At 45.8% G+C, this 15,980-nt stretch overlaps 1 protein-coding gene across 1 annotated transcript; it reads left to right on the top strand.

Moving 5' to 3' along the window:
- Nucleotides 1-15: 15 nt before the first annotated feature.
- LOC140905126 (uncharacterized) lies at nt 16-14,295 on the top strand. Its single transcript, XM_073327821.2, has 4 exons — nt 16-3,613; nt 4,067-4,170; nt 5,123-5,287; nt 13,587-14,295. The coding sequence occupies exons 1-4, from the start codon at nt 3,417-3,419 to the stop codon at nt 14,105-14,107; spliced, it is 987 nt and encodes a 328-aa protein (XP_073183922.1). The 5' UTR covers nt 16-3,416; the 3' UTR covers nt 14,108-14,295.
- Nucleotides 14,296-15,980: the final 1,685 nt, after the last annotated feature.

Genomic DNA, 15,980 nt, shown 5'->3' with positions numbered 1-15,980 from the left:
TGCTGCCATCAGAGGCCACAGGACAACCACCTGCCATCATTGCTACTTCTGTCAGGAAGAGCTGCCAGGTAGGGGAACCACCTCAAGGAGCCTTCTATGAGATGGCGGGTTGGGGAAAACGTAGTGAGTCAAGAGGTGATGGGCCAGGAAAAGGGTGGTGGTGGCGTTTTCTGTCGTTGAGGATTATTTGTTGGGGGAAAGGGTGTAGAAATGAAGTTTTATGTTTGAGGGCATGGGGAGGGTAAGGGGGAGTATTTTACCCTGGGAATGGCACACTTTTGAGGGAGCCCACTGTTAAAAATGGCAGCACAGCCCTGCTTCTGAAGACTTAAGAAGAGTTAGCAAGAATGGTTTAAACTCCAGTCAGATTCCAGTGGGGTGATTCCATTCTGGCTGTCTACGTTCAGCGAGAACTTGCAACGAACACAGAATTCTTCACTGTCGTGCTGCTGTACAGTGTTTAAAGGTTGCATTCAACAGTGAATGCAATGTTCTCTGATTACAGTTTTGTAACTAGTCTGGTGCTTTGGCTTTTTGGAGAAAAACACAATATAAATGTCTATCACATACAAAGACTCAAAGGTCAGACTATAAATACCCCCCAAATCAACATTTAAAATGACAGGGTTGGGGTATTATCTTCACTAAATTGCCATGGTTGACATGTTTCATACTTCATGAAGTTAGGAATTCCTGAACAACATTGTTTAGGGCTCTCCTGGCTGGCCATACTTTGTATGGAAAAGAACTCTCCAACTTCAGGCCAGATCATCAGCAGATGTAAATTGGTGTAGCACCATTGAAGTCACGGATTTGTTCCAGCTCAGCATCTGGCCCTTGGTCTTCAGTGTTTCAGCCAGCCTGGGAAAGGAATAGCACTGCATAGCAATGCTGTGCAGAACATGTGCTTAGCCCCCACTGCCAGGGACTTAAGGAAAGGGGAAGCATCTTGAACCAGTAATCCCTTTGGTTGCACTGGTGTTGATGGCCTCTGGGGAGAGCCCCATAGCTATCAATGGGAGTTAAGCACTTAAATACCATACAGGATCTGGGCCTAGGGCTCCCAAGTCTTTAGAATAGTAGGTAGAAGAAAAAATGTGAAAGGAAAGATCTTGTTGGTCCAAAAATGGCTTGAAGGATCCTGTCCTCTCCCCATCCAGGAATAACCTGTGATTTATACTGAAGACAAGGAGTACTTAGAGACTAAGGTGCCACAAGTACTCCTTGTCTTTTTGCGGATTCAGACTAACACGGCTACTACTCTGAAACCTGTCATACTGAAGACAGTATTGGACCTGATATTACACTGACACAAATGGGACTACAGACATATATTTTTACACCCAGCTTGACAAACTTCACAGTGCTCTGTTAAAATCAAACTGTTGACAGATGAATGAGGAAATGAAACAATGTATGTTTTTCTTTCTTACTGTAAAAGGAGTTAGAAATACCGATTTAGGATTTCCGAAAAGGGCTTTCTTCATAGTGTTGTTCTCTTCCCTGCCCATATTTGCACAATTCTCCTGATTAAGATGAAAAACAATACAGTAGTGTTCTGGGGTGGGTTTTGTTTTCCTATCATGTATAAATTTAGTAAGGTACAAATCTAGGCCTGGAGGCTAAGAATGGAGCATTTTAGCTGTGTTTATGTGGAAACTGTAGCACATATAATCCATCTATGGCATTTAAATGGCTCTCATCATCGAAGTATGTGAGCACTGCATGCCACCCCCACAAGGTAGGGAGCGAAAGCACACAGAGACCAAATGACAGAGGAAATCTGTGGCAGAATGGGGAATTGAACCCCGTCTCCCCAAGCCAATGCCCCAACCACTGGGCCATCCTTGCTTTCATAATAATAAAGAACAAACCCTAAGTGAAGGAGTCTCTAGTCCATTTGAATATAGTTTTTAGCTTTAGATGTTGGGATGTTACAACATCTGATCAGAGTTCATAATCCCCTCATTTGAAAGGATTATTCTAGGGAAAAATATGTTCAGGTGAAGTTAATGCTGACGGTACATTTCAGCAACTCCAGTGCAATAAATCCCTACAAGCACCTTATCACTAGCCAAAAGAAATAGATAAACTCGTGAAATTCAGGGAAATTCATACACTGGGAAGTGTGGAAAATCATAGTTGAGGTGCCCAAACTAGACTCAACTCTGGCTAGCATACAATGTACTCAGTCACCTAAATGTGATCTCCAAATTTTTTTTACTTCAGAGTGACAAATATATATACACCCTCCCCCGAATAATGTTTGTTTCTGAACTTCTGCGTTTAAGATGTCCAATTCATTTCAGGTTTTTTTTAATAAAGTCTTCCCTCTCGGGCCTATTTTATCAGTTTCGAAGCTGACATTCCTGGGGTGGGGCACACTAGCTGGAGTGGCCCAAATCAGGCTTGTGATGGAAATAGAGTGACAACATTAACTATAGCGTGGCTACTGGCGTTCTACAGTGTTACAGAAACAGAAATCTCAGGGGCTGAGACTGTAGTATGTATACAGACAAAATTCCCATTCATGCATGTTTTTTTTAAATTTACAGATCAGAGTCTCCAAAGTACTAGAGGGATTTTAGATGTGCTATGCAGGCCCTGTTGGTATCAGTGTAAAGAATGTTAGTGCCCTAATTTAGCACACATCCCTGTAATAAAGGTGGTCTCCCACCACTGGAAAAAATTATATATTATAAACTGTTCCTTTAGGGTATAGAAAGCCAGTCATTAGTGAGACTTATTATTGTAAGTCACAAAATAGCTCTTGATCAGAATAGTAATACCTAACAATTATACAGAGCATGTCATCTGTAGTTCATAAAAGAGGTAAGTATAAATATGCCCTTTCTGTGTATGGGGAAACTGAGGCGGGGTGAAGTAACTTGCCTGCAGCCCAAAGGCAGAGTTTGAACTAGACTGTAGATCTCCTGGATCTCAGCCCAGTCCTCTGTCCACTAGACCACACTGCAGATCGAAATACATAGCAGAATTTGTAAATGCCACAGTAAATGATGAGATAATCTTTTAACCCAGCTATCAAAGTATTTGTAGTTTGTCATGCAAAGCTGCTGAAACAAAACATTTTGAAGGTAACAGGATTTTTAGAAACATGCAGATTTATATTGGCTCTTGCTTGTTCGTTCTTCCATGAACTCCATACGCTAATCCTGAATTTCAAAAGCCAGTCAGAGTTAACCAACAGGAACTGGTCTCTGATCATTAACTCTTTATAAGCCACTGTAACAGCCATCAAATGGTAACCACCTTTGGCCTGTAGGTCCTGAGTCAGAATTGTAGCAGGGATCTAGCAATAAAACACCAGGTGAGTGAGCTAGCCCGTTCCCCATAGCTAAGCGATTTTAACTTCTGGGCAGTGAGCCCAAGAGTATTGAGAAACGTCCAGGCTGCTCATGGCCTGTTTCCACATCGCTCAGGAAATGGAGAGTTCAAGTGTGGCGGAGAGGAGATTACAGTCTCACCAGCATCTCTCTTTCCTTTTAGTCTCAGTGGTAGGAGCCTGGGTTTGCTACGCTGCCAGCATGAAGGTTTTACTAATCCTGGGGCTTTTCCTCCTACCCCTGGCTGCTCGTGGGAAGATCTGCAAAAGGTGCGAGCTGGCAAGAGCAATGAAAAGGCTTGGGCTGGATGGGTACCAGGGCTACAGCCTGGGACACAGTCAGTCTGCTGCCTTGGAGGAGATGTCCATGTGGTTCAGAGGGTGGGCAGGTGATTTACCCATTGAATTGATCCTAGACATTAGAGATGGAAAACCCTCCTAGGTTATCTAGTCTGTCCTTCTCAGCACAGGCTGGTTCCCTGCAGTGTATCGCCTACAGCTGTGCTCAGTCTTGTTTAAAATGTCCCAAGCAATGGGAATACCACTTCTTCCCTGAAACCCTCCCACAGTTTAACAGATTGCACTGTCAGGAACCTTTTCTGACACCAGTCTGAGAGACCCTTCCCCCCATTCCGTTGCATTATTCCTAGTTATAGCCTTTGTACAATCCCACGTTTGATGTCTGCACCCTTCTCACGCTCTGCTCTTTGATCCTCACTGCAGCAGAGCAGGGAAACAGGACTTGGGATGCAGACCACAGCACAAGGCCAGGGTGGGAGGATCACCAGCAGCATCTCAAAACCCCAATTCAAACGGGAGAGAGAAGGGTGAGGGCCGTTCTTAATTTCGTATCATCCTTGCTAATCAATGATTATTCAACCAGTTTGTTTTTAAGGTTTGTTTACCTGTGTTCTGAGCCACAATCCAGAGAGTTAAACACACATGATGTTTATGCATCCCTGAATATCTCAAATCAAAGAATCCTTCTTTCTAACCTGACTAATTCAGATCCACTTACTGTAAATGAGGAAAGAATAAGGGTGCTTTGGTTAAAGTTTACCATCATTGCTAATATTTATGCAGTACCACCCCTGGAAACAAAGGTGAGGGCACTAGTGTAGATAAAACTTCAGCCGGTGCTGTGGTTTAAACCTATTTTCAGCAGGACTGGCCAACACAGTATTAATATGCTAATGGCCACTTGGAGCCCTCTCTGCAGTTGGTCTTTCACCATTGATCCTCCCCGTTGGAAACAGCGGGAAAGAAATGTTCCAGCTCACTTAACTGCATTTTATGAGCGTTAAGGCAAAAGGCAACCTTTATTCATTACATGCAGAGCCATTCCCTGCCAGAGAAAAGTTGACATTTCCCCATGTCTTTCCTTAGTAATATTTGTTGGTTTTGATTTGCATGTTAATAATATTTTCTTTAGAAAGATGTTTCTATCTCTATAGCATTTTACCCCAAATCACTGGTGTTTCCTTCAAAAATATAGGCCCCATGCAGTGTTCAGATGACAATCAATGGTAGAATGTAGAATGGTTTTTCTTACTCATCAAATTTAATAAGGATGTGAATCTCATCAGTATAAAAGGAATAACAACTGGCTGTGTGTACTTTGTATAAAATAATCATTTGCATCATCTACAAACCAGTGATATGGGGTGTTCAGATCCATATTTCTGTAAAATATCAAGCTATGAGGAGTTTTTATCGGCAGATAGACTACATCAATCTGTGTGTGGTTATTTATTTATTTTTTTAACGGAACCTTCACAGGGGTGTGCGCAGCAAGATACGAGAGCAGCCTTAACACACGTGCCACGCATTCTAACAAACCTTCCAGAAGCATGGACTATGGGATTTTTCAAATCAACAGCCGCTGGTGGTGTAATGATGGCAAGACTCCAAGAGCCAAGAACGGCTGTGGAATCCAGTGTCATGGTAGGTGCAAAGTAATGTGCTTGACACAGTCACATTGTTCACTCTGTGTGTGTGTTATATCCCTTTCTCCCACCATGGGTCTGTCTCTCTTTTGTATTGGAAGCTCTTCAAAAAAAGGACCATCTGCTCATCTGTGCTTGCACAGTGCCTAACGCCACAGGCCCCATTCTTGGTTGGTCCTTAGATGCCACAGCAATGAAGTTGATTGATTAATAAATAATAATAATAATAATAAAAACTAATTTCTGTATCAGTTTTAAGATGACTGATTCAAAAAAATGAAGAGGAAAATGTTTTTTTTTTCTCCCACTGTTTTTACCACTATATTTCTTTTTTAGCCTTACTGGCAGCAGACATTACAGCACGTGTAAACTGTACAAAGTGAATTGTTTGCGCTTCCAATGGCATGAGTGCATGGTGTGTTTAAAACTATTACAAGAACTAATAATAGTGACATACTTGTATGGGTCTATGTGTAAACTTAGGGGGAGACTACTTAGAGCAATGTATTTCTTGAACATGTGAGGTTCCCAGGTGTTCAAATCCCAGTTCAAACACCAAGGGAACAAATCCATAACTACCAAGAGCCTCAAGATTATGTCTCTGTGACGCAGCAGTGGGGAGAGAATGTACATCATCTGAGCCTCCTCCAGCTGGAGCTAAAAGGGAATGTGTGTTAGTTCTATTTAGCAGGATAGAGCTTATGGCACAAAACAGAGTAAATTTGATTCCATCCAGTAGAGAGCAGTGGTACAAATACACCAATCTTCTGCGGCAGGAATAGCAGCTCCTAAATGGGCCTTTGACAACCATGTGGCAACCTTTTAGGAAGTGTTGGCAGACTCAGGATTGAATAAGGCATGCATAGCTCCAGGACCCAGTGGGGCCATGCAAAGTAGTCAGGCGCTGTGCCAGGATTGGGCCAGTAGCAAATTACTTGTATATTAGCTTGGCTCGCTGCAGAAAAGTTAAAAGTACATAAATTTAAAGTGTTGTTTTTTCTGGGGGGCGAAGGGGCTCTGCACTAATGGATGAACTTGCCATAATCAATTAACATGATTTTTAACTCACACAGGGTGGTGTGGAAAAAGTACTGCAGAGGACGAGATGTCTCCTGGTGGATCAAGGGCTGCAAGCTGTAAAATGTTGGGATTTATACCGGCTTGGTTCCCTTGCAAATAAGCAGCTTTTCACATAGAGCAAAACGTTCCCTCTGCTTGCTTCCCTTTTACAATTAATCATGTTCAAAAGAAAACAAACTCAGGAGAGAGGTTTGCAGGGGAACTGACTAGTGAAATGCAAATATTTTACTCCTTGCTGGTAAGACTGTGGATCTTTCTGTGTAACGAGCTATGGTAACTTATTTTGTGTTATACAAAGTTCAAAAGATGTATGACTATATATATTATATAGACACATCAAGGTAAGTCAGATCTGTTTTTCCTCTGAGATCCTGCTACTATTTTATTGTGCTAATTAGTAGTATTATGTCATCTTGCTGGAGAGCTCACATTCATTACACTCAATACAATTACTTACTTTGCACATAGTTGTTGTGATTATTGGTTAATATACAAGAGAAACTGAATATGAGATTGGGCCCTTGAAGAACTGGCCCTGGCATGATGAAAGAAAGAATGTGAGAGAATCATGTCGTTAGGGAGACCTACATGGTTTATCTCTTGAGTATCATAGTTTGTAAAAATATGGTGGGGAATTGTAATGTGTTATATATAATTATATTCCAAAAACACACACATGGATTTTAAAAAAATCTGTTAAGGTTGTTAAGCAAATACACTCGTGTCACTCATCATATGGTTTACATAACCCAAGCACTTAATAGCAAAGCAGTGAATAGTTAAGAACACTGGACCTCTTACACTGGCCACATCACAAACACACACGCTGGTCCCAGTTTAACAAGGTATGGAAGCACATGAGTCCTCCACTCATGAGGGACACCCAGCACTCCTGCAAACCCCAGCGAGCAGATGCTCCCTCAGAGACTGTTACCAGCTGGCAGAGTTAGCTCTCCACTGGAGTTGGGGCACAACAGACAAGAGAAATCAGGGAGCTGTAATCTGATGTCTGTAATGAGCTGTCTGATGGCTCCCTCCTCTTCTCTGCTGTGACAAGTTCAGTTCTGATGCACCAGAAAATCTGGCCCGGAATACCTTCCCTGCCTTCGCCTTTTTTTTAAAAAAAAGTGTTCTTAAATGGCACAGTCAAATTCATCAACATCTCTCTGAATTCTTTAGTTCTATTCCACACACTTTTGAAGTCGTTCTGAAATTGTATAAATAGGCTGAATAGGCTGTTACTACAAGACCTTTCAGTTTGAAAAGGATATTTCAGCTTGACGGGGAATATCTGGGCCTTTACCCTACAAGCTTTACTACGGAGGGGAACTTAAAATGTTACTTCAAAACTTCCTATGCTGCTGCTGATGCCAAAAGGCCATATTATTATTGCTGCTCAGCCCCATCCTAATGGGTGCAGATTTTCCCCATAACATTTGCAGTATTGATCATTTTTATTACAATTTTACACAAGGATTATCATTAGAATAATCATATATTAATGTATCCATATCTCTAGCTGGTACATGCAAATATGCAATGACAAAATTTTCATGCCAATAGATGTCACTAATACACTTTTTAAAAGCCTGGTTTGATGACACGATACAAGTTTGTGTTAATATCCATTGGTAAAATGCACTTTCTGCTCCAAGAATATCCTATGCTGATAAACTAAAACATTTCTGGGTTTTCTGAACTGGTAAATTATTATTCTGAACTGGGTTTTCTGAACTGGTAAATTATTTCATAGAAAATCTTTTGTTTGTTTCATTTTGTTCTGCTCTAAACTGAAAGGGCAACCACAGATCATAATAAATCACAGGGAAGGATGTGTTGAAAATACTAGATCCTGATCTTGCTCCATAATTAGAGAAATGCCTAAGAAAAACAAAAACAAACAACCACCACCACCCCCTTTCTAGCTTTCATGGCAGTAAAAATGCCTTAAAAGTATGCACAGTGGGAATCAGTTCAGTGGTGCCTTCCAGAATCTGCACACAACCAGAAACAATAGCTCTGAGAGGTGTGAACGTCTCCATTGTTCTCAATGGGATGTTAATTCTGAAGCCTTAAGATGACATTTAAAGTATTAACATTGTATACAGACATCTTGTGGGCCAGGATCTTAAGTAATTCACACAGCTCTTTTATCAGCTTGAATGAGAAATTGGACCCCCTGTCCAACAGAATTTCTTTTGGGATCCCAACCCTGGCAAAGACCTTCATGAGCTCACCTGCTATGGTGGGCACTTTCATCATACTCAGTGGGATGGCCTCAGGATACCAGATGATGTAGTCTACAATCACCAGTATGTACTAGAACCTGGATGAACTTTTCTCCAGGGGTCCCACCAGATCCATCCCTATCCGTTCAAACAGTACTCCCACTGCAGGGATCAGGATGTGGGCCGTCAGCACCACTTTGAGTCCTGTGAGTTGACACTCAGGGAATGAGGCACAAAACTCACACATTTCTTGGTGGATGCATGACCCAAAAAAATATGAGGGCCATCCATTGTAGTGTTCTCGTGCCCCAGGTGTCCAGTGCAGCACTGAGTGGGTCAGGCACAGTATCTCCCGTAGAAATCTCTTAGGCACAAGTAGCTGACGCAGTGTTTCCTGCGTTTGCAGGGGTGTGGGGGGTCTCTCACTATCCAGTACAGCTGCTTGTTCTGGACTTCAAAGTGAGGCCCTTGTGGTGTCCATGGGCCTCCTTTCCTTTCTCCTTCAGGGGTGACTATTTGTTCCCAAGCATGGCTCAGGGTCTGGTCTTCCCATTGCTCCCACACAAAGTCCCCATCTTCCATCAATCAGTTATTGCCCGTCTTGTTCAAAGCCTCCGTAGTCTCACGTTGGATCACCGGCACCTCTGCCAGGTTTGAGGGGCCCTCATCTGGTTCCTCTGTCTCATCTTGATCCATAAGCCTCCTCACTTTTGGGCGTGGGTTGGTCTCCACATGGTGTTTGCTGCTCCATCACTTCAGGATCTCCCCAAATCACCTCCAGTCCCATCCCAGGGCTACCAGGGTTCTCAGGACAAATTTTTTGGTGGCCTTAGAGTGCGGTCTAATACTTGATTAGCTTTAGGAAAACCAACTAAATATGGACATATACACATCCAAATCATTGTAATTTATTTATTGCTAGCTAGTAAGTCTGTTGTGAAAAGTGATACCTGTATGTTTGTTAATATCACTTTTCACAGCAGACTTACTCAGCCCTAGCAAGCCTGGGGACAAATTAAGCCTGTGGGGGATTGGGGGAGGCAGTGGGGGTTCGGGGTGATGGGGTGAGTGGGTAGGGGGCTGGGGGAGGCAGCAGGGAGTTGGAACCCGAAGCCCTGTGGCCAGATCCCAACATCCCACAGCTGGGGGATGGGGCCCGGGATGGAGTCCGAAGCCGGGTGGCTGGAGCCTAGGGTCGGCTGTTGCACAGCTGGAGCCCAGGGCTGGAGCCTGAAGTCTTGTGGTAAGAGCCTGCTGCCCCACCACCCCTGGGCTGAAGCCCAAAGCCTGAGCCCCATCACCCCTGGGAAGGTGGGGAACTCACTGTCTGCTAGCTCCTCCAGCACTGTGCCCCAGATGTCTCCAGAGCGGGCCTAACCCCTGCGAGCAGCCCCAGTAACCAACACCAAGGTAATGCATCCAGAAGCAACAGGGAGGGGCCACTACTTTGCCACTTCCCTCCCCCCCGCCCCGCCTCCACAGCCCAGGAGGCTGTGGCAGCAAGAAAAGCCCCTGGTTGCTGCATGCCGCACAGTGGCCGCATTTGAGAAACACTGGGCCAAGGTGTCCACTAGGCCGACTGGGCATGTCGCCATATAGCCCTTCACTTCGAGGCATACCTTGGTTGCCAGGTAGGGTCACACATCCCTGTGGATACACTGGAGGTAGATGGGTATCCCTGCCTTGTCGGGGGATTCTATGAGACTGGTCCAGATAATAGCCTGACTGAACCTGGAGTCCACCAGGCCCATTGCCTGGGTACCATTGAGCCTCACTGGGAGCAGAAGATTGCCCAGACCTCTCTTCCAAGCTTGGGGGCTTGCAGTCCATAGCTACAATCCATAAAAAGGCACTCTTACCTGAAATGCCCTTCTTGTCCACATTCAAAGCATGGGCCTTTCGGGGTCCCTGCTGGCGGGTTCTTTTCTGTAGTCATGGGACCTCCAGTTGGCACATACCCCTCTCCCTGCAGCTCTTGGACTCTCCTTCATGATGCGTCAGGGCTCAGGTTCCTCCCTCTGGCCAGGGGTATTTCCTTCGGAGTCGGCCTGACTAGTGGTCCCGTCTTCTTTCCTAGCCCAGCTGCCTCCAGGATTTGGGGGCTTACTCCCAGGGTTTCTGGATCTCAGCACTCGAGTTGTCAGGTCTTACATGTAAGTGCTGGGCCAGGTAATCTTCCATGAGTGTCACCGCGTCCAACAGTGTCAATAGCTGATGGCATTTCACTCACTCTCTTCCCCTGGTCGTGAGAATCTGGGTGAATTGTTCTATCATTATCATCTCTGCCACTTGAACCTCCATCTCTTTCTCTGGGTTCAGCCAGCACCAGCAATGGTCGCATAGATGTTGGGTCACCACTCATGGCCAGGGTCTGGGAGGGTACTCCTCCTTTCGAAACCTCTGTCTGTATGTCTTGGAGTTGATTCCCAGTTGGTTGACTATGACCTCCTTCACTCTGGCGTAGGCTAGCATGTCCATGGGGTCCAGGCTTCGGTATGCTGCTTGCATGGAGCCAGTCAAGTATAGGGCCATCCAGGTAGCCCAGTGCTCTGTTGATCAGCATTCCACATTGGCTACCCACTCAAAGGTAACCAGGAAGGCCTAAGGGTCATTCCCAGGGCCCACCTTCATAAGCCTTATGGATAGTCCTGCAGGGAAGTTGTCTCTGCCTGGCCCAAGCGCTGTGGTATTAGATGCCCTATGGGCTTTATTAGTGCTGCCAGCTGTAGGACCAGATGCTTCTGTTGTGCTTGGAGCTGGACTGCCAGTTCTCATATCTGCAACTGCTGCTGTTCTTGCTTCTGCTGGACTGTAATCTGCTGCAGCATCTGCTCCTCTGGCAGCTGATGTTGGATGACCCACTGTTGCTTGCTCTCCAACACCCACTTTAACAGTTTTTATGTATCCATGATTCGTTGTCTTTATAATATTCTTAGTTCACTGTTGGTCCTTTTAACAGAATGTTGGATCATATTAAAGAAGTTCTGAATTAAAATCACAAACGAGTTTGATTCCCCATAGTTTAAATTCCAGGGTATTACTAATTAAGACGTCTCTTGGTTTTTGGAACTGTTTCTTTCCCTCTATGCCCTGGTCTACACTAGGACTTTAGGTCGAATTTAGCAGCGTTAAATCGATGTAAACCTGCACCTGTCCACACGATGAAGCCCTTTATTTCGACTTAAAGGGCTCTTAAAATCGATTTCCTTACTCCACCCCTGACAAGTGGATTAGCGCTTAAATCGGCCTTGCCGGCTCAAATTTGGGGTAGTGTGGACACAATTCGACGGTATTGGCCTCCGGGAGCTATCCCAGAGTGCTCCATTGTGAACGCTGTGGACAGCACTCTCAACTCAGATGCACTGGCCAGGTAGACGGGAAAAGAACTGCGAACTTTTGAATCTCATTTCCTGTTTGGCCAGCGTGGCAAGCTGCAGGTGACCATGCAGAGCTCATCAGCAGAGGTGACCATGATGGAGTCCCAGAATCGCAAAAGAGCTCCAGCATGGACCGAACGGGAGGTATGGGATCTGATCGCTGTTTGGGGAGAGGAATCCGTGCTATCAGAACTCCGTTCCAGTTTTCGAAATGCCAAAACCTTTTTCAAAATCTCCCAGGGCATGAAGGACAGAGGACATAACAGGGACCCGAAGCAGTGCCACGTGAAACTTAAGGAGCTGAGGCAAGCCTACCAGAAAACCAGAGAGGCGAACGGCCGCTCCGGGTCAGAGCCCCAAACATGCCGCTTCTATGATGAGCTGCATGCCATTTTAGGGGGTTCAGCCACCACTACCCCAGCCGTGTTGTTTGACTCCTTCAATGGAGATGGAGGCAACACGGAAGCAGGTTTTGGGGACGAAGAAGATGATGATGATGAGGTTGTAGATAGCTCACAGCAAGCAAGCGGAGAAACCGGTTTTCCTGACAGCCAGGAAGTGTTTCTCACCCTGGACCTGGAGCCAGTACCCCCCGAACCCACCCAAGGCTGCTTCCTGCACCCAGCAGGCAGAGAAGGGACCTCCAGTGGGTGTACCTTTTAAAATACTATACATGGTTTAAAAGCAAGCATGTGAAAGGATTAATTTGCCCTGGCATTCGCGGCTCTCCTGGATGTACTCCCAAAGCCTTTGCAAAAGGTTTCTGGGGAGGGCAGCCTTATTGCGTCCTCCATGGTAGGACACTTTACCACACCAGGCCAGTAGCACGTATTCGGGAATCATTCTACAACAAGTTTCAGAGTAACAGCCATGTTAGTCTGTATTCGCAAAAAGAAAAGGAGTACTTGTGGCACCTTAGAGACTAACCAATTTATTTGAGCATAAGCTTTCGTGAGCTACAGCTCACTTCATCGGATGCATACCGTGGAAACTGCAGCAGACTTTATATATACACAGAGAATATGAAACAATACCTCCTCCCACTGTCCTGCCAGCACTCTCCTGTATATATAAAGTCTGTATATAAGTCTGTAAGTGTGTATATATAAAGTCTGCTGCAGTTTCCACAGTATGCATCCGATGAAGTGAGCTGTAGCTCACGAAAGCTTATGCTCAAATAAATTGGTTAGTCTCTAAGGTGCCACAAGTACTCCTTTTCATTCTACAACAAAGCATTGCAGTGTATGTTTACTGGCATTCAAACAACATCCGTTTTTTATCTCTCTGTGTTATCCTCAGGAGAGTGAGATATCATTCATGGTCACCTGGTTGAAATAGAGTGCTTTTCTTCAGGGGACACTCAGAGGAGCCCATTCCTGCTGGGCTGTTTGCCTGTGGCTAAACAGAAATGTTCCCCGCTGTTAGCCACGGGGAGGGGGAAGGGTAGAGGGGGTAGCCACGCGGTGGGGGGAGGCAAAATGTGACCTTGTAATGAAAGCACATGTGCTATGTATGTAATGTTAACAGCAAGGGTTACCCTGAAAGAGTGTAGCCACTGTTTTATAAAATGTGTCTTTTTAAATACCGCTGTCCCTTTTTTTTTCTCCACCAGCTGCATGTGTTTCAGTGATCACAGGATCTTCTCTTTCCCAGAGGCTAGTGAAGATTAGAAAGAAAAAAAAACACACTCGAGATGAAATGTTCTCTGAGCTCATGCTGTCCTCCCGCACTGACAGAGCACAGACGAATGCGTGGAGGCAAATAATGTCAGAGTGCAGGAAAGCACAAAATGACCGGAAGGAGAGGTGGCGGGCTGAAGAGAGTAAGTGGCAGGCTGAAGACAGGGCTGAAGCTCAAATGTGGCAGCAGCGTGATGAGAGGAGGCAGGATTCAATGCTGAGGCTGCTGGAGGACCAAACCAGTATGCTCCAGTGTATGGCTGAGCTGCAGCAAAGGCAGCTGGAGCACAGACTGCCACTACAGCCCCTGTGTAACCAACCACCCTCCTCCCCAAGTTCCATAGCCTCCACACCCAGACACCCAAGAACGCTGTGGGGGGGCCATCGGCCAACTAGCCACTCTGCCACAGAGGATAGCCCCAAAAAAAGAAGGCTGGCATTCAATAAATTTTAAAGTTGTAAACTTTTAAAGTGCTGTGTGGCATTTTCCTTCCCTCCTCCACCACCCCTCCTGGGCTACCTTGGTAGTCATCCCCCTATTTGTGTGATGAATGAATAAACAATGTATGAATGTGAAGCAACAATGACTTTATTGCCTCTGCAAGCGATGATCGAAGGGAGGAGGGGAGGGTGGTTAGTTTACAGGGAAGTAGAGTGAACCAAGGGGCGGGGGGTTTCATCAAGGAGAAACAAACAGAATTTTCACACCGTAGCCTGGCCAGTCATGAAACTGGTTTTCAAAGCTTCTCTGATGCGTACCACACCCTCCTGTGCTCTTCTAACCGCCCTGGTGTCTGGCTGCGCGTAACCAGCAGCCAGGCGATTTGCCTCAACCTCCCACCCCGCCATAAACGTCTCTCCCTTACTCTCACAGATATTGTGGAGTGCACAGCAAGCAGTAATAACAGTGGAAATATTGGTTTCGCTGAGGTCTAAGCGAGTCAGTAAACTGCGCCAGCGCGCCTTTAAACGTCCAAATGCACATTCTACCACCATTCTGCACTTGCTCAGCCTGTAGTTGAACAGCTCCTGACTACTGTCCAGGCTGCCTGTGTACGGCTTCATGAGCCATGGCATTAAGGAGTAGGCTGGGTCCCCAAGAATACATATAGGCATTTCAACGTCCCCAACAGTTATTTTCTGGTCTGGGAATAAAATCCCTTCCTGCAGCTTTTGAAACAGACCAGAGTTCCTGAAGGTGCGAGCGTCATGTACCTTTCCCGGCCATCCCACGTTGATGTTAGTGAAACGTCCCTTGTGATCCACCAGAGCTTGCAGCACTACTGAAAAGTACCCCTTGCGGTTTATGTACTCGCCGGGTTGGTGCTCCGGTGCCAAGATAGGGATATGGGTTCCGTCTATGGCCCCACCACAGTTAGGGAATCCCATTGCAGCAAAGCCATCCACTATGACCTGCACATTTCCCAGGGTCACTACCCTTGATAGCAGCAGATCTTTGATTGCGTGGGCTACTTGCATCACAGCAGCCCCAACAGTAGATTTGCCCACTCCAAATTGATACCCAACTGACCGGTAGCTGTCTGGCGTTGCAAGCTTCCACAGGGCTATCGCCACTCGCTTCTCAACTGTGAGGGCTGCTCTCCTCTTGGTATTCATGTGCTTCAGGGCAGGGGAAAGCAAGTCACAAAGTTCCATGAAAGTGCCCTTACGCATGCGAAAGTTTCGCAGCCACTGGGAATCGTCCCAGACCTGCAACACTATGCGGTCCCACCAGTCTGTGCTTGTTTCCCGAGCCCAGAATCGGCATTCCACAGCATGAACCTGCCCCATTAGCACCATGATGCATGCATTGGCAGGGCCCATGCTTTCAGAGAAATCTGTGTCCATGTCCTGATCACTCACGTGACCGCGCTGACGTCGCCTCCTCGCCCGGTATCGCTTTGCCAGGTTCTGGTGCTGCATATACTGCTGGATAATGAGTTTGGTATTTAATGTGCTCCTAATTGCCAAAGTGAGCTGAGCGGCCTCCATGCTTGCCTTGGTATGGCGTCCGCTCAGAAAAAAGGCGCGGAACGATTGTCTGCCGTTGCTCTGACAAAGGGAGGGGCGACTGACGACAGAAGGACTGCATGCCATCCACATCTCATGGCTGCTCGGCAGAAGATGGTGCAATAGGACTGCTAGCAATCCATATCGCCTGCCTGCTCACCATAAGACAGTTCAATAGGACTGACTGCAGTGCACTTAATGCACTTAGAGCATTTTCTGTGGGGGGACACACACTCGAATATATAAAACCGATTTCTAAAAAATCGACTTCTATAAATTCGACCTTATTCCGTAGTGTAGACATACCCTAAGTGTGA

Source organism: Lepidochelys kempii, chromosome 1, assembly GCF_965140285.1.
Source record: "Lepidochelys kempii isolate rLepKem1 chromosome 1, rLepKem1.hap1, whole genome shotgun sequence".
Lineage (NCBI taxonomy): Eukaryota > Metazoa > Chordata > Testudines > Cheloniidae > Lepidochelys > Lepidochelys kempii.
The sequence above is the reverse complement of the archived record's forward strand: the minus strand, read 5'-3'. Positions and strand labels throughout refer to the sequence as shown.